At 38.1% G+C, this 19248-nt stretch overlaps 1 protein-coding gene across 1 annotated transcript in view; it reads left to right on the top strand.

Annotated features, from left to right (window-relative positions):
* The window catches only part of myo10 (myosin X), a 128653-nt gene that overhangs the window by 75244 nt on the left and 34161 nt on the right, over positions 1-19248 (top strand). Inside the window, exons 4-9 of the mRNA XM_038286165.1 lie at positions 3119-3306; positions 17123-17257; positions 17342-17466; positions 18456-18469; positions 18701-18785; positions 18942-19045. Coding sequence (XP_038142093.1) covers positions 3119-3306; positions 17123-17257; positions 17342-17466; positions 18456-18469; positions 18701-18785; positions 18942-19045 — 651 coding nt within the window. The remainder of the gene's footprint in view (positions 1-3118; positions 3307-17122; positions 17258-17341; positions 17467-18455; positions 18470-18700; positions 18786-18941; positions 19046-19248) is intronic.

Raw genomic sequence — 19248 nt, 5'->3', positions numbered from 1 at the left:
TTATTTACCACATTTAGCACACTAGAGACAGGAAAGCTAAATTACCAGTATTAGAAAATATCTGTAGTTCTCCTAACTTCAAATTTTTCTTTTCCCTCATCTGGTATTGCGTCTCTCCAGTTACTGCTGATGTTTCCTCCAATAACACATCCTGCTCCATAGGTGGAAGCATACAGAGTTTAGGCTGCATTTCAGCAATTAATTGGCCTTCGGAAAATAGGCATCAGGCAGACAGAAGCTGCTGTTTCCTGCCCAGAGAAAACCTTCAAGCGTTTCCAGTTGGTTCTTATTTTCCCTCAAACTGTGTCCCCTGCAAAAACAAACAATATTTATTCTCCTGTCCTAAACCCTGACATTCAGGGTCATCGTGGTCTGCTCATCTTTCCTCCCATTAACTCTAGTTTTCATGTCATCTGTGAAATTCGAGTTCTGCATTTGATAGCACTAGACTTGTTTTTTTGTTTTTTTTTCTCCAGCTTCGCAGTGTTTAAAGAAACTTTTCAACCTTTCCTCACTTTTTACTTGTCAGATTTAACACTGATTGTCCTCCAAAATAAGAAAAATGGCTCTCCTGTTACAGAAGGAGTGCCCCGCAAAGGTCTTCTCTATAACAATAAACTCTGACTGAGTCCATTTAAGCAATGGAATATTAATACACACCCAGAATACTGGAAAGAAACCCTGTCCTTATATATATTAGCAGATGTGCAAAGCTACAGAGAGATAAAGCAAAGGTTAACAGCCCATTTTGTTTGTGTCAGGGGTCCATGTGAGCGTAACAGGATCAGTGAACGTGGAGCTGCATGACCTCAGAGAATATAGATGTTTTGCAGATCAAAATGTCCCCCACGCTTTTCCTTCTTAATGCATTTCTTCTTCTCTTCATCCTTGAGGCCACAGACTCTCTGAGCATTAGTACGTTGTAATGGGAACAATGTGCACTCACAGCTCTAATGAGATTTTCCCTTTCAGTCCAACTTGGACAAACAAAAACATCCTCAATGGGATGAAGAGAGAATCTGTTGACTTTTTTCCTTTTCTTTGTTGAACACTTTAAACCACCTTTAAAAATGACATCAAGCTCTGATTATAACCTGTTTAAAATGGAAAAACGAACTTGACATAAAGGTCATTGTTCTGTTTATGTGGAGAAATCCATCAGATCTACCTGCTCGTTTTACTCTAGATAAAATAATTACTGTGTCTGGCTTCAGAAGAAGAGACGAGGAAAAGTGGTAATTATGCAGATTCTCAGTCAACCAAATTAAACGGAGTGGGCTGCCCAGGTGTCAATAAACCTCACTTTTATTTTTTGCATGATTCAGTTAATTGCAGAAGTATTTGTACATCTTTAAGTTTCCCACACATTGTCATGTTATGTGACCAACCATCAGCAGGGCATACATTGCGGTCAGAAGCAAATAGCGAAAAGGAAATAGAAACATTTTATTAATGAAACAAACAACACCTTAACAATGGACAGCAATGCAAGACAGCTTCACGTGATCATCATCATGGTACTGAATGGATTAATGAATCAGTGAACGCATGCATGTATCGACCAATAGCAATTCAAGAAAACAGCACTATCTGTCTCTAGTCTCCCTCCAGGAAACGGTGTTATTTTTCCACAACATTTGGATTGCAAGGTGCAATGGCGTAACAACACTACGATAGGACCGGAAGAAACATTATCTGGGCAGCCCCATATGAAGTACAACACCCCGTCCCCCCCTGCCTAACTGGATTACCCATAATTCCAAGTCATATTGTAAAAAATAAAATACTCAAATACATCGTTCTTTAAAGATCTTTATTGTGGTTTGAAACATATTATATTAGTGTATTTTTGATAAACAATCTAATGAACTATATACAGTTACTAACATAGTAATTACAAGTACCACTGTCTGCTTTGCTATTGGTGTTGTGTTTAATTGGCTCACCATCATTTGGAAATCTGCCATGTGTTGGGGTATAAATAAGGTCCGGTCAGTCAAGGCAGTATCAGGTGGATTTAAGAGGAAATTCTTTGCACCATTACATCTGCAAAGAGACGTCCTAGTCCACAATGGCGTAGGGGACCAACCAGGTGTCAGTGATGGGGCCCCTAAGAGGTCGGGGGCCCCTAAGCAACTGCAGTCTCTGCTTACCGATAGTTACGCCATTGGCAATGTGAGAAAGTTGTATTTTCACCTCACTTGACTGGAGCACGTTCTTATATGCTGTCTTTATTGCCCTGTATTAAGCTCCAGCAGTTCTCATGTCCCTCTTCCAACTGGCTTCCATTTCCTGCTTAACCAAAGCTTCTTTGAAACATGGCGCTGCCATCAGAGTGTTTTATTATGAGGATAATGAGTTTGGCATGTAGTGAGGTGGGTGTGTTTTTGCCTTCTATTGGACTTTTCACGTACAGGAAAAGTTCAATTTGGTTCATGTCTGACCAGAGTATATTCTTCAGCATTTTTGATGTCCACGTGAAAGCCATGACATGTAGTTGTTATGTCTGTTCTGCTCCTCTGTCTTTATGATGCTGCTTCTCCTCCAAAGTCAGTAAAACCTCTGATTCCTTCACAAACAGCTGCATTTAGTTCATTTGGTTCTGCTGCAGCAGATTTCCTCCCAGATACATCCTGGCTTTTCTTTTTTGTTCCTCTGCCTCTTTTTGCATTAGTCACCACCACAGCATCGAAAGCTGCAGCCAAGACATATTTTGGCTTCAGAAGTTTCTATTTCAGCAGCCTGGTTTGTTTTTCTTTGAACTCTGAAATGTGACGCTGGTGTGGAACAAACTGCAGGCTGCAGAGGGTTTGGGAAAAGAATAGCAAAAAAGGTTCCCCTGACTTTATGTAGAACCTCCAAAAGAGTTTTTAGCTTATATCCTTTGATACTTTTAGAAGAGCTTCTATTGGTTTTATGACCAAAAACAGTTGAATGATCCAGAGATTTTAGGGTTTTTTTTTTCACCTTTAAAATGACACAAACATGTTATTTATAGAAAAAAAACTTTTCCAGAGGACTCAGGATATTCAAATGCTATGACTTCCAAAGGTCTATCAGCTCTATGTCGCTTTCCCACCTGTTGCTCATAGATCCCTATCTCTCTGTTGCTCCACAGACGTACATCGGCTCCATCCTGGCGGCGGTGAACCCCTACCAGCCGCTGCCCGGCCTGTATGACCGCCCAGCTGTGGAGCTGTATAGCCGCCACCAGCTGGGGGAAATCTCTCCGCACATCTTTGCCGTGGCCAATGACTGCTACCGCTCACTGTGGAAGAGGCTGCAGAACCAATGCGTCCTGATCAGGTGGGTGAGCCTGGCTTGCTAAATTTGGATTCATTTCCATCCATTATTTCTGTTCCTTTCTGGTCAGAGGATGCACTGACTGGTCTTATTTAATCTTCTTTGAACTCCAGGCCAACACTTTGATAAAGTCTCCCTGAGCTCCTTGGCTTCACCTCTAACAATCTGATCACAGCATGTTACAGAAACATCCAAACTTCCTACATTTATTTCCATCTCCCGTCCTCTACTTTCCTTCCTCGTGTTTTAGGCTTCACCAACTTTCACATCCTACATCACTTTATTGTTTTCATCCACCTTCAAAGGTGTTATAAATACTTTACAAATGCTAATATTTGTGTCCACATTAAACATGGATGGATGGAAAAGGTTTTCATGTGGCTTTTATGAATCAATCGGCTGTAATTTACTTAGTCATTGATATTGCAACATGTTAATTTAAAGGAAAAATAAACATGGATAATTAGAATACTAGAACATATTTACCTTTAATATAGATCTGATCTTATTTTGGATAAATAAAAATTATTGCATTGTATGCATCGCTCTACCTTACCTTTCTACCCATCCCTTCCCTCCTACCTTATGATCATAAATGCAGCTTTATTCGTTTGGCTTTGAAACGCAGTGTTTCTGGGGAATTAGTTTGGCTGCTGAGTCTCAGTGTTCTTCAGAACCATGACTGTTGTTTCCTCCCAATCAGGCGTACACAGAGCACAAAGTGTGTTTCAAATTTTAGTAGGAGTTAGCTTTTGAGTTTGGAGTTAATACAAGTTTTATCCTCAGCTGAAGTCAAAAGCCATTTTAGTCCTGTTCTTTGTGACAAATCTCACATAAATCTGATTTGCTTCTGGACAAGAGGGGGCGCTGTGAGCAAATATAGATGAGAAAATCTACTTCCCAAACAGTTACAAAGATACTGGAAGAACTGGAAAATGAATCCGGCCTGGGTAATTTGGAGTTTAACCTGTCAATATATAAAAATCTGGAGCATTTAAAGTATTTAACCAAAAAAAGCACTCTGAGAGCACATATTTCCACCAAGCAGAAAAATTTGCCCCATATTGTGACTTTCATCTATAGCTATAACATTATCTGGATCGTTACCATATTTTAATGAATTGCTCCTCGGCCTGAGGTGCACCTTTGGTAACAATTTCCTTATAATCCATTATAAGTTTAAAAATAATACACAATGTGTGCCTGCAGCCTCTGGTGTTTGTTCTGCTCTCACCTTCTTCATTCACTCGGCTTTCCTCTTTGATGAGCAAATCGAGCAAAGCATGGCTCACCCTTCCTGTGTTTTTTTTATTTTTTTGTTTTCACTTTAATACTTCCAGACTTTTCTTAGTCTTAACTGAAGCTGTCTATAGTCACTGCTGCCAACCCTGCTTGTTCAGCCAAATAATGTTACAGAATCCTATAAAATGATACCTGTCACTGGATTATCTATGCATCATTACCAAAATATAATGGATTGTTCCTTTGCAAGAAGCGCTCCTTGTGTAAATATTTCACCGAAATCCTTTCATATCAAGTAAACCTGCTAACAAACATAAACATAACCTCCTTAGTGGAGGTAAGAAACACAATAAAAGCTGCTTTCTGGTGCTTTGCCATTAATTCCATGGGATCATGTATTGACCCAATTTGCCTGATTATTATTTTACACATCTTTAGTCAAGATCACCTCACATATCTAGACCTCATGGATATTAACTACTGGAGGAAAACAAAACATTTTTTAGTCTTTCCTGCTCATTCTCAGACTATCTGTGTGGTCTTTTCTATCCCCTCTGTCTTTAACAAATACAAACTGCAATCATTTTGTCAAACTAATGATTATATGAAACTGTGCTCTGAAGCAGCCTTAGGCAGTGTAATCTTGCCCCCCTATTTATTTCTAACTTACAGACTTGTATTCTGTGGGTGGTGGAAGTGGATGTGTCCACTTGTAGCCCGCTGTGGGTAACTGCAAATGATTTACTTGGTTTGTTTAGGCGGGATAACCATGTTATTGACAGTGCAATAAACCCTTGGCCATTTTGGCTCGCTGTAGGCTAAAGCTGAAACAGTGGAGACGTTTGGCGGGGAAGGGAGTCTCAGCCTTTCGCTCGAGGCGTGAGTTCAGTGGTTAACCGACAATTAGTTGACGTTAAAGCAGACTGTTTCGTCGGCACCGGGAATAATCAGACACAGGTGGTCCATTTAAAATCAAACTAAACAGAATTTAGAACATGTAAAGTTAACAGCTGCTTCTGTTTTCTTCATAACAACTTTATTAAATTCAAACATGGAGAAAAATAGAATTGGTATGTATGTATCAGTTCTAAGAACAAGTGACTCTGTAGAGACTCTTATGTATTAATAAACGCCAGAATGTTCACCTGCTGTTGTTATAAATAACAAAATAAGAAAGAACTCAACTTCAGGTCAGCTACAATAGATTCAGACAGCGTGAATCTGTACAGCGCTATAGTGTAGTCCTTCTATTAAGTTCCTCTAACAGCAGCTGACCATAGCCGCTTTTCTTTAACCTGATAACAAATGAAACAAAGAGAATTCCTGTCATGCATTACTGTGATTGCGATGCTATTAAAGCGGCATGTCTTTGCATGCATTCTCCCTCACATGTTCCCCTGGTTGTCTGCTGGTCTAATTTGCCTCCGTCCTTCTATTAAGGGAGGGAAAAAAAGGCCTTTTGTGTGGCAGGATGTCGGTCAGTGGGAAGAATATGTGCCGTGGCAAAGCAGAGCTAGGCGTAAACACAAACATATCGCACCGCAGTGCTACACAATGCTGCGTTTCTTTTTACAGAGACGCGTCCCTGCAGCAGATCCGCTTTGTGCTCCTTCACATCTCAATGATTCCTGTGACTTTCACTGCTTTTCATTGTGGACTTATTTTAGACACCTGGAGTTTATAGAACCATTAGTCTACCACAGAACCTGTGACCTAAAGAAAAAGAAAATATTTCGGGCATTTTTTCCCCCCATGACAGCAGCAGCAGTGATGTCGGGCAGAAAAGATAAACCACAGAGACCACAGTTTTGACCTTTTACTGTAGTTTTAGCTAAAACATGACCTTGTGGTGTACTGTTTGTTCAAATATGGCAAATAACACATGGAACGTATTGTAAATCTTCCTTATCAACCTATTAAGCCTTGCATATGTAGATTATATTAAAAATGTCAAATATTTGAAGGTTTTCTACACAGTAAAAAAAACAAGTGTTACTTTAACACCTTCAGAGCTGAATATAACTCTGTTCCAAATAACATTTTCTCCCATTTAAAACCAGTGTAAAATACACTCTATAGGCGGTGTCCATTTTCTTATTTAATTTGACTAATTTTACTCTTACTTAAAAAATTTGGAAGACCTCTCAGAAACTGGCAGGTAATTAACACCATATAGAGTAAAAGTTACATTGCATGGCTGTCAAATTTTTCGTTAACTCTTAACTCCATCACTTGAGCTGATTTACACTCAGTATAGATGTAAGTACTCTGTTTAGAATAAAATTGGTTGACTCTGAATTTTGAACACCCATTCTTTTATTGTGTACATTTTAACTTACCAACACTACAAATCAGTTAAAGTATTTTAATTCGCAAATTTAAAAGAAAAAAGGAACTAAACTGTGCCAAAGACTGAACCCTCAACCCTCTTTTGCTACCTTCGATGTTCTTAAGCACATTTTTAAAATGCAGGGTATATTTTCTCATATTTGTTGTCAATTTGGAATCCGTACATGCATGCATATTTCATGTAAAAAGAAAATAGAAATGTGTTTTTGAATCAGTTCTCTGTTTGGCTCTCTTGCCTTAGAAGTTTTTTGACCCTAAAAGTGTGCCCTCTTAAACCACTTGTGTTTAACTGCAAAGCTGTTAACTGGTTGGTAATTTCTACCCTCAAGCAAAATCTTGAGGTGCCTGCTGCAACACAGGAGCACCAGCTGTAGTAACTTTGGGAAAAAAAAAAATGTGTTGATTCAAAACCCAATAGAAAAACTCTAAAATTTTAACGGACTAAATCCTATAAGGACTTGGTAAATTTGTTCTGGTTTGTTGCTCAGATTAAAGAAAAAGGGCGACATGCTTGTGCTTCTGCTGGTCTGGAAATGATGGATGTGTCGAGCTGTGAATAATTTCAGTGTGAAGCACAAATCCTCAGGAAAACCAGAGGGCCTCATTCCAGTGTGGAGGTCCGGCTTCTCAGTGAGCAGAATTGAGCTTGGTGATCGAAGTGTGGTCCATTCAGCAGCAGGCAGTTAGTGAGCAACTTTTATAACCATGAAGCAACATCGGTTTCCGTTACCCAGGAAGTAGTCCTTGCCTCCATAGTCATTTGAACAGAGTGCTGGACAGCTGCTCCAGAACGTGAACAGGTTTACAATGATCATTGACATTCAGACACATGTTCGCTGTGGGCCTGCCAAAAAAAACCGGTGTGGACCCCCCATAAAACATGGAACACGCCTGGGCCCCCACCCCTACACAGAGGGATCCATTTATTTTGTGCATGTGAGGAAGAGGAGCTATAAATCTGCAAGCTGGCAGTGTCAGCCGCGGCAGGAAGCCTTCTCTTCGGATTTAAGGATTGTTGGTAATCAGATCCAGGCGAACGAAACAGGAGCTGGTGTAAAAGAAGAGGTGGTGGTGGAGGAGAAAGAAATCAGCTCTAACATGAAACCATCTGCTCATTAAAGCTTGTGAATGCCACTCTGCGCTTTCACTAATGCGGGTACCTACCTGCAACCAACCACATTGTTATAGGACAGGAGTCCCGGGGAGATTTTATTGAACACTTAAGAAAGAAACAATCTAAATGCTGAAACACAATTTTTATGGAAACCCTACAGAAATTCTCCAAACACAGCAAAGTTGAGGGTTTTAAAGATAATTGAACAATAAACAGGAAATTCTTAAAGTGATTTTTTTATAACAGCAGCTCCTTTGTTTCTGTTCTCATCAGCACTGGTAAAATATACATCACTGTGTCACACAACTGAACTCTCAATCCTTCACATTGACATCATCCTCCGGGAAAAACCAACTTGATGCATAACTAGTTTTTTCTGTCTTATGCAAAAAAATCCAAATAGCGCTTTTTGCATTGAGACACTTGAGCTTTTCCAGAACTAGCACGTTTAAGAAAAATTATAGCCCCAACTGTGAGACACGACATCACCAAATGCTACTCCTACACCTCCCTGAGGCTCATATGGGTGAATTGGGGCTAATCCTCAGAGCTAGATTCCAACATCTGGTTGAAAGATTGAAACCAGGAAAGAGGTGGCTGCTTGAGCAGCTCATTTGTGCTCTAGGTGTTGTGTGAGTTTGTTTAGCTGGTCTTATAGGACTGACTTGGTTCATATAGGTTTTTGTCAGAGGAAAACCTGTATACCTTACCTATCCTAAACCACAGAATGGTTAGGGAATAAGGTGCTGTCATGTAAACTGAACTTTGATTTTTGAGTTACAAAAAGTTGGAAACCTAACTGAAACTGTAACAAAGGTTTACAAATAAAATAAAAAATAAAAATTTAATCTAACGGAAATTTCAGAGAGAAAGTGCTTAGTTTTCCTTTGAGTCTTTATCATAATGCATTACCATGTTTCTGCCATTTTCACCTTTTTCCACCTTACTTCCTTACACCAAAATATGGATGTCAAGATATTCGTGTTGCTGCAGCTATCTGTCCTTACCTGGGTTTTTATTTTAGCTTTTTTTTTTCTTTTCTTTTTTTTGGCCCAGGTATGATCATTTTTTTTACATAAAAGACTAAAATTATATTAAAAAATTATAAAAAAAATTGAAAACCACTCAATGAGCCAGACATCTGCCACGCAGCAAATTTTTCCCCAATTTGAATTGTGACTTAGACCTGTCACAACATTGTGTAGGCTACAAACACAACAGGAGAGAATGCCTAATGATGCTCTATTCACCTTACAGAATTGTTTGGCTGCTCTCCGCCCTGTTGGAAAGTTTACCTCATCTTGGCAACTTGGGTGTCATTGAATTTTTCCCAGCTTTCCAGTAGAAATTATATGTGTGGGTGTTCATGTCGGCTTTTGGTATTTACCATAATTACGGTAGCACATGAAGGCAGCATTAGTCTGTGGAAAAACATATTTTTTAAGAGCCTTACTCAGATTGGTCATTTTTAACACAGAAATGCATTAAGTTCAACCATAGAAGAGTAGATATTCATTAGAAGTTTTGTTTTCTAAACTGCAATATCAGCAAAAAAACAAAAACATTTTTTTTTGTTTTCCTAAATAGGTTTTTATGTACATCATTTCATCAAATGTGAAGCTTTGTCTTAAACAATGATTCCGATCTCTATCGCTCATATCTTCAGTACAGTCCCAGTTCCTCACTGAAATTAATCTGCTCTAGGATGAAACCGTGAGGACATTAGTAGTGGTCTGCTAAGGCTCTTTCCAAAAAGCTCTTAAGATTACCATGACATGGATGACACAAAATCCACAGTGACATTTGTACTCAGGATATGCAAACAGTTAGGGATAATTGCCCACCATGTGTCCATTATTACAAATTATTGGAAAACATAGACAGCAGGACCTCAGCAGGGTCCATTAAGTCTCCAAATAGGCTTTGTTTACATCCTATCAAAAAGCGCACTTTTGTGTTTCAGATGAATGCAACAGGATTTTTTTTTTCTAACAGCATATGTATGAAAACAAGAAAAAAAAGATCTTTCCTTTTGAATTCAATATCAACTAAGCTTACCTAAACAGCTTTGAATACAGACCTGTGTAGCTGTTATTCTGAACAGTCATCAGCTCCAGACCCGGCACTCTGTCCCTGATCTCTTGACCTCAGGGGTGGAGCGTGAGGTCAGCGCAATAGTCTCGATCCTGGTTAATTAGTCAGACATCTGGGGTCAGAAAAGCCCAGCAGCTAACCTCTGTAAAAGCACGGCTGAGAGGTTTCCTCTTGGGGTTTGCTGGGATTCTTTTCTGCTTCGTTTCCACTGAGAGGCCGAGTCACAAGTTAGCTGTGACTAAAGGAAGGAATGGATCAGAACAAAAGGCGGCTGGGGGGGGTCATGGTGTGAGAAAAATATGTCCAACTATGTTGGTTTTAGGTGCAACATGAGATGGAGGGCATATTTTTATCATTGAAGCTTTCTAAGAAAATATGACCTAATGATAAAGCAAATAAAGTATTTCTATGGTAGGTTGTAACGGATCTCTTTCTGGTATTAAGTCTATATAGGTCTTCAATTATAGATTCTGAGTCAAACCTGAACCCTATTTTTGATAATTATTGGTCTACAGCATAGATTGTATTTATTCTGTCATTGCATATATTGTCACTTGTCAGTCCCAATGATAAGGGCCTAAAGGCCTTTACTAACTTATAGACTCTTTCTCTGAGTTGGTTGGCATGAAACGCCCCGAGCCAGGCTGCACCATTTCAGATGCAAATGGCGTCAGATTCAAAACCAAAAAAGGTCTAAGATATTGAACTGGTGAAACTGGAAGCCCCCAATGGATGAAGGTTGGAAGAGGTTAACTGAACTGGAGCCTGCCCAAACAACCTGTTGTTTAGAGAAAACATTGTGTTTTATTTCTGTATAAAGAAGCGAAAGTTTTTCTTGAAATCCCCCCACATTTAATCTTCACAACCATATTCAATACTAACACTATCACTGGAATAAAAACTGCTTTACACATTTTAATGCACAACTATCTCAGCAGGGTTCCTTCTTTGTTCTTCTCTGAGTTTGTATTGACTCTGGCCAACACCAGCATGATTTGGCATCACTTTAAGGCAAGTGGACTGATTGATTAATTAGGCTTATTCAGAAGTTAATAAATGCGACTAAAAAAGCTAAATGACCTACAGTTAAATTAAACGATATACCAAAAAGGAGTTATAGCACAGTCATTTTCTGAATGGCTCTGTTCGTGTCGTCCATTTTAAAAGCCTCTGTTGGGTTGATAATGGTTGGTAAGGTAGCAGGGGGCCTGTGGTGAAGTTCTTTGTATGTTGAATTGGATTTGTTGTGCGACAGGAAGCCAACTGGGGTTCAGCCACTTCCACTGCTGCAGGCTTGGCTCTGTCAGTAAACAGTTTTTGTTTGTGTTTTGTTGTCTGCGCCTGAACGACCAGGAAGTTACTCCTTAAATTCAAAAAAGCAGTTTGAATGTAGCCCACCTCCCACAGAGGAGCAAAGCAGACTTTAGCTGTGCATGCAAGTCCGTCTTAAGAAGTAATTTAATCTTAATCTTCTTTGTTGTCTAACAAGCTGGTATTTTAGCTCACTGAGATCATTTCACTGTTTTCCTGTAAAACACTTTTCATTACTTCAACAGACGGTCAAGTAACACGTCCAGGGATTTTTCTTTCTTGTCTCGGTTTCTCGTCCTTTCTCAGAAAGTCTTTCAATCTGACAGAGTCTGCAGCTCTGTGTTTGTACAAAGAGCCTAAAGGAAGTACATAGCTGTACAGGCACTTTCTCCAACATGCTCTATAGTTCATCTGAACGCTCCCACCTTCCTGCCTGGGGGGGGGGGTCTCTGCCTTGGGTGGCAGCAGCATGTGGGGGTCCAGGGAACAAAGACCGGCTGCTTCTAGGTTATACTTGTCTGTGTGTGTCCAAGTTCATGCAGTTTGTTCAGCAGCCTTCTTAGTCCTTTAAATGTGCTCAATTTAAGGACCTTGTTATAGACAACAAAGCAACGGTCTAGAGCTGAAACAATTAACTGGATTAATCGACTATTGAAATAATCGTCAACTATTTTAGTAATCGATTAATCGTTAACTGGAAAATAGAGACTTCAGAACATTCTTTTTCCTGACTATCAACATACTTAGAGCAGTAATTATACCAAAATTGTAAAAATATATATCTAAGCATTATGCATTTATTGCAAATGGTGTTGGTAATATTTGCAGGTTAATTTTCTACAAACGTCCTGGTTCATGGAATCTGCTACACAATGTTTTGGTCAGTAACCTGCTCAGGAACAGCGCCTTAATGTCAAAAGAAATATTCTGCAACCATCTAGGTAGTTGGAAGAATTTGTTTAAGTGATTTTAAAGTATAGGAGCAGGCCAGATATGCATTTTACTGTACAGGGTCATTATTTTTAAACATTTGTAATGTTGGACTCACAGAAATTGTTTATTTTTTTTTTTTTTTTTGTATATAGTCAGCCTAAGATGGTTTGGTGATCTTTAGTTTCTATAATTTTAAGAGAAAAAAAAATCACAAGGACATTATGGGAAAGTAGCATTTATACCTTTCATTTGATAATGAAAACCATAAAAATGTTAATAAATCATATTTAATGGTTAGGTTTTAAAAATCAAACCATAACCTGTGAAATTAAGCTTAAGCAAAAATTCAATCTGGAAGAGGCTTATTAGCTTCACCTGGACCACCTGTCGCTCTTTCAGCTTCAGCCAATCAAAATCGGGACAGCACCTCCTCCGGAGCCAATCATCTTTTAAGATGCCCTTCTTGTAGCCTCCCTCAATCAAGCCAGCAAACTCCAACCAACCTCCACCCCATCTCCTCCTTGACTTTCAGACCTTTTTCAGTTCCGCTCACCCTCCGGCTTATTCCACCACCAGTGTCCAAGCGAATGTTAATTCACTGCATCAAAGTCCTCTGCCGGGGCCCCAGCGCTGAAGAACTCATTTAATTTATGTCTGAAACTTTTCTAATCACACCATTTCTCCATTTGAGTCTCTCCAGGTTGAATTAGAATTAAACTAAAGGGCCTGCGGACACTACAATTGTTTCTTTTTAGTATAACATGGTTTTATAGTTTGCGGCTGCACATATAACATTTAAATAGATAAACATCTTTCATTCCAGAAGCAACACTCAAACTTTATATTCAAGACAGGATTGGATGTGTAAACCTGGTGAGCAGAGACATCTGCCAAGTAGCTCATTTCCCCAGAAATATTCTGACTTCCACCTCAAGTTAATACCTGGATTCACAGAATCGTTCAAAACATTCCTGGATCCAGATGGTGATCCGGATCATCACAAATCATTTGTTGCCAGTAAAAATATGCAACTTCTCTAACATTTCAGCTGAATATATACATAACTTTTTGGGGGATTTGGAAAAGAGACAAACATATAGACAAACTGATTCAGTGTTTTTGCAATTTCAACCTCTTTGGTTCTTTATATAATGTAACATTACTCCATTAAAGTGTCATTTTTAGGTCTGATTTGGTGGATTTTTCTGATTTTGAAATAAATTCAATAAACAAAAGAATTTCTCAAAGCAGTGTCAAACATTTGAGAAACTGAAAACCTTAATCTCCCTCTTAGAACTGTCTGGATTAACCTTTTATAGGGCAAGTTTCCTTTTTTGATCATCTGCATACCCCTTACAAATGGAGTTCCCTCCCGTCTCTCAGTCAGGTCTAGAAGCACTAGATCTATATCCAAAGATCCTGCTACATGGCTGTAAATCTTATTTTGGCATTTGACCAATTAGATGAGCCCTTGAATGATATATTACCCACTGGAAATTAAGTTGGAAAAAAAGTAAAGAAAAAATGTAAAACGTTGAAAAGTAAAGTTAAAAAAATAATAAGCCTAGTTAACTATTATATTTAGGTTTATAAACTAAAAAATGTCAGTTCCAGTATCAGGATTAATGTCGTTATGTTGGACCAAAAAAAATGTGTTTCTTTCACTCTGTTTTTTTCATGAATTTCTTATAGCAGCACCTTTGCTATTTTTCTTAATATATTCGGGCAAGTTGGTGTTTCTTGTTATTACATTGACATTCGTTTTGACCATCAAACTATCCTTTTTTATTTTTATTTTACAAAGGTAATAACTCTATTGGATTGAAATTTAGATTTTTTTAAGTATTTCGCTGAGTGCTCTATAAAGGGTTAAGAGATTGTTGTAAATGTAGACAGACAAGTAGCATTAAAAAAAGAGAAAAAAGTAGTCCTTGTGTTCCTGGGGATCATCCTGCTGCTTGATGACCTGAAGTTTAAATGGCTGCTTATAATCATCTTCCATATGTGTTTCCCATGTTTTAAATCTCAGTCTGTCCTGTCATAACATCCCTACACATGTAATGTGTGACCATGTCTCAGGCTATAGCCAGAGACCCTAAGTGTTTACATTACCATCAGCCCTGTACTCCATCAGGAACATGCTGCTGACTTCAGGGACAAAACCTTTTACTGATATGAAGAAAAGCTAAAGTTCAGTTTTATTTTTAATACTAAGCTAAACCCTACAGTGACCATTTAGTACTCATCAGGAATGAGTGTTCACTGCAACTCAGCTGTACCTTTCTCCGAAACATCTGCACTGCTCTTTCTGTACCAACTTTATCTTAAAGGATAAATGTGCTGGAACATATTAGAGCTGAGCAGCTAAACACTCACTCCAACACATACAACCAGCTTAATGACACCAGTTAACTCCATGTGTATGTCTGAACTTTTTGAAGACATGCAGAAAATACAGCAAGGCTGAATGCAGCAGAGACGACCACTTTGACAGTAAGCTCTGCTCTGCTGACTGGAGGTACTCTTTAAAAATGATGGAAACACAACTTTAAAGACTATAATTCTCATTGTTTGATAGTTGAAAAAAAAAACAGATGCATCAAAAGTCCACAAACATCATGCCTTCTCCTTATAAGCGTTTATTTTTCTTACAGCCTGGCTTTAAATGAGGCGGGGTAACACTAATTCAAGACAGACAAACATGTTCCCCTAATAAACTATCAACTTACTTTATTTACTTACATACATATAGCTGGGTGTCATCAGGATAGTGGTGAACGTCTTTGTCCTTTTTTATTTTTACATCTCTCAAGAGAACTATGCATCAGAGAAAACTGATTCAAATTCAGAACTTTGAGGGACACCATAAGAAAACCTAATTACTGACAAATGACTCATCTTTCTGTTGCTTGTAAAATAAAAAAATATATATTTTCTAGCATGTTTCTGTCATAGTGAGTGTCTGCTTGTCATTTTAAAAATCTTAGTTTATCATTTTTTGGATAGAGGAGCTGTGTCAAATAATTCAGGCTTATTGTAATAAAAATCCTGAGGTAGCATTCATTTAGTATCTTTAGTCTAAAGTACACTCAACATTTTTAAGATAGGATTACGGTCTTAAAGAAGTTCCCGAAATAAATGTTTAAACATGCTGCTCGTTCTATGTGCAGATTTTACTGGTTGGAAATCAGCATGATGAGCATGAGTCTTGTGCTTTTGGTAGCCAGAGTAATCCTGGACTCTATTAGGAGGAAAGTAAAGGGATGTCAGTGTTTTTTTTTGTTTTTTTGTTTTTTTTCTTGAGCTCTGTTTTCTCCTTCAGTGTTGGAGAGGTTGCTGTGTGGCAACATTCTCTTTTTTCAAATATTCTTTTATTTCTAGTATTAAGCTTTATCCTCCCTTGTTCATCATGTTATGTTTTTAATTGACTTTATAATGTTTTTTTACAAGCCAAGTACCAAAGAACAAAGCTCCTGTAGTCAGTTAGTCTCTTTAGATATAGCCTGGTGGAAGTGACCATGCACACGTGGTTATCACAGACCAATCCAACGTGTCTTACAGGATGGTTGGACATGCAAAATCATAGTAATCAATGCAGTAAAATGAGAGTAGCTGCTTTACATGTCAGCTTAGTCTGGTTTAGAATTTAGGCTTTTCTCTTGTCTTACAGCCTGAAATGGTAATGACTGTGTGTGACTGTTGTCCTTTCAACCGCTGCAGTACAAACCCACTGAGCATTTTTTATTCTTTACTACTACTCTAGAAAATGTGTAAAGAACAACTTTATTTCTATTGTATGGTTTTGAAATAAAAAAAATATAATTTTTTTTTTAAACAAAAAAAAAAAGCAGGATAGATGCATTTCCTTCTATAGGATTTGGATATTTGTGGAAAAACAGATCTGAAAATATATTATTGGTTATCGTAGTGTTATTTCATGGATTCTATGAAATAGTTTAAAGAGTTTTAAAAAGCCACATTTGTTATTATACCCGTATTTAAGAATATCTTTATTTCTGACTTAAGTTATTTCAAGCAATAGTAGAGGGTCCAAAGAGCCGCTTGTGATTTAAGAGCTTCGAGCTGCAGAGCCCTGGTCTAGACCAGCAGTTCTTCACACTTTCTGAAGGGCTTTCAAGGCTTTGCTTTTGATTCTACCTGCATTCCCATTAATTATACTACTTATTAGCTTAGGGCTGTGTGTATTAAACAAAACATGAAGAGAGCAAATTGAGGTGCAAAGAAAAACCGAGAAAAAATAAACTCAGCAAAGACTGAGGCATGAGAAGAAGGAATCTCCTGTAACCAGTCTTCTGTATTTGTTGAAATCAAAACTGCTTTGCAAGTTATTTTCCGATCTCTTTAGAAGAACTATATACCTAAGTGTGTCTCTTTTATTCTGCTATGTCTGTTTTTCAAAGTTCTGATTGTTTCCTATTTGTGGAATATTTGAAAATATCAGTAAATCACACAGATGAATGATGCCTTTGAGGTAGCACTGGGGTGCCATCTAGTGGTTGAGGATAGAATGAAAACCCAGTGGAATTTTTCATCCTACTATTTAGTAAGAAAGTGACAAATAAGATGTATCTCCAACCTCCCTCAATTTTCTTTTTTCCTTTTTACATCACATCGTCTGGATCAAATAAGGATTGGATTGGATGGGCTATGAATAGATATTAATCATATTCTATATTTTTTATGTTTTAAAATGTTTAACTTATCAAGGTTGAAGATCCAAAACTTCTAAAGGCATATTTTGTTCTATTTCCTCAGTGGAGAAAGCGGAGCTGGTAAAACAGAAAGCACCAAGCTGATCCTGAGGTTTCTGTCTGCTATGAGCCAACACTCACTGGAAGTTTCCTGCAGAGACAAGACATCCCATGTGGAGGAGGCGCTGCTGGAGAGCAGGTAAAATAGTTCTGTTAAAGTCGATGATGTATCAGCTTTTCAACAAACTTGAACCGATGGTCTTTCTACTCATTCTCTCGTCAGTCCCATTATGGAGGCCTTTGGAAATGCGAAGACCGTCTACAACAACAATTCCAGTCGCTTTGGGAAGTTTGTCCAGCTGCATTTCAGCCAGAAGGGAAACATTCAAGGGGGGAAAATTGTTGACTGTATCCTTTAAAAGTTCTCAGTTTTAGGTGACCAGCACCCATTTTTGTTTCATTTTATCTTTGTTGAAGCACTTTGTGATTTTTGGTAGGCCTACTCTAAAGGCTTAATACCAAGAAAATAGGGAAGTCAACACCAAGAGCTACATAAAGAAGAAATGTTGTAGAGTTTGGCTTTTAAAATCTCCAACCCCAGTTTTATGTTTTGCATCCATAAAAGCGTAATGCAATAAACACATGAGCTGCTGTTAATTTTTCAACATAACTGCATTACTTTAGATAACCTTTTGGTCTAAACAGGGCATAGTTGTTAGTGTAGATAGTTTTAGTTGAACTGTTTTCAGTGAGTTTGCAGGACCTAACTATTTTTAGGAGGTTGGTTAATCAGCATTGTTATTCATGTATTGAACTGGAGCAAAGGAGGAGTTAAATCCTGTTACGAGTAGTGGTGCCTGGGTACAACCTTTTAATTTCTGATTAAATTATGTTGCTGCTTTAAGTAATATTAGCATACATCATACATTAAATGCTCATTTTGTGTTGTTATACATTGGAAAATTATTGATCAAATGATATTACTCAGAGAACAATGGTAGACAGCAATAGGTATAAATACAACAGAACTATTTATTATTAACAAGTGGGTTACAGGCACTTCAGACTGATCAGATGGTTAGTTTGCATTATGCATTGTGTCCTTGGGCAAGACCTCACCTGCATTGCCTACTGATGGTGGTCAGAGGTGGCGCCAGTGAACGGCAGCCTCCCTTCTGTCAGTGAGCCCCATAGCAGCTGTGGCTACAATGTAGCTTGCTACCATCAGTGTGTGAGTGAATCTGTGGATGACTGAATGTATTGTGAAGTACTTGTAAAAGCGCTATATAAATACAGGCCATTTACCATTTGTGGAATGGTAATATTTTATAAACTTTTGTAACCATGCAGAGCTTTTTGACTGTTTTGTTCCTTAACTGATTCTTTCCTGATGACAGATCTACTAGAAAAGGTAAATCCTTTCATATATTATTAGATAACATAAGTATATTATTTGAAGCCTTGTTTTGAGAGCTAGTCAAAGGTTTTACCAGTACAGGATCTGATGATTAAGAGTATTCCTATTGTAGTTAAAGAGTAAATGAAGAATATATGACAAAAATGTTGTGTCAGGCTGTCAAAATGAGACGCCTCGATCAGGTTTGTGATAGCTTTATTGACAGATCATTTGTTCTCTCCTCAGAATCGAGTTGTTCGGCAGAACCCAGGAGAGCGAAACTACCATATTTTTTATGCCATATTAGCAGGAGCCAACAACCAGCAAAGAGGTGAATCAAGAACAAAATTTGAATAAAAAATGATTTACTCATCTGCATTATACGAAAATTTTTTACTTTGGGTTGTTTCATTGGTGTGCTTGATATTAGCTGCATGTTTTTTGTTAAAAAAAGAAGGTCATATAATTGTTTTATTTGTCTCTGCAGAGGCGTTTGGGTTGACGCATCCTGAGAGCTATCACTACCTGAGACAGTCCAGCTGCATCGCTGACAAGACAATCAACGACAAAGGCACTTTTCAGGATGTTCTGGTATGGAGAAATATATCAGGTTTTGCATGTATTCATTCAGCAAAAATGGAACCTTCAGTCCAAATGGTTGGAAATAGTTAATTATAATAGATCACTGCGAACAAAATTCTTCAATCTTCATCCACTAAAAAGGAAAATTATCATATTCTTTGAATTTTTCTTACTCATAAAAGTAATTGTCTATAAAGCAATAGAATTGTACG

The sequence above is a fragment of the Cyprinodon tularosa genome, unplaced genomic scaffold (genome assembly GCF_016077235.1).
Source record: "Cyprinodon tularosa strain WSP-4 unplaced genomic scaffold, ASM1607723v1 ctg221, whole genome shotgun sequence".
Classification (NCBI taxonomy): domain Eukaryota; kingdom Metazoa; phylum Chordata; class Actinopteri; order Cyprinodontiformes; family Cyprinodontidae; genus Cyprinodon; species Cyprinodon tularosa.
Note: the sequence above shows the minus strand (reverse complement) of the source record. Positions and strands in the feature narration are given on the sequence as shown.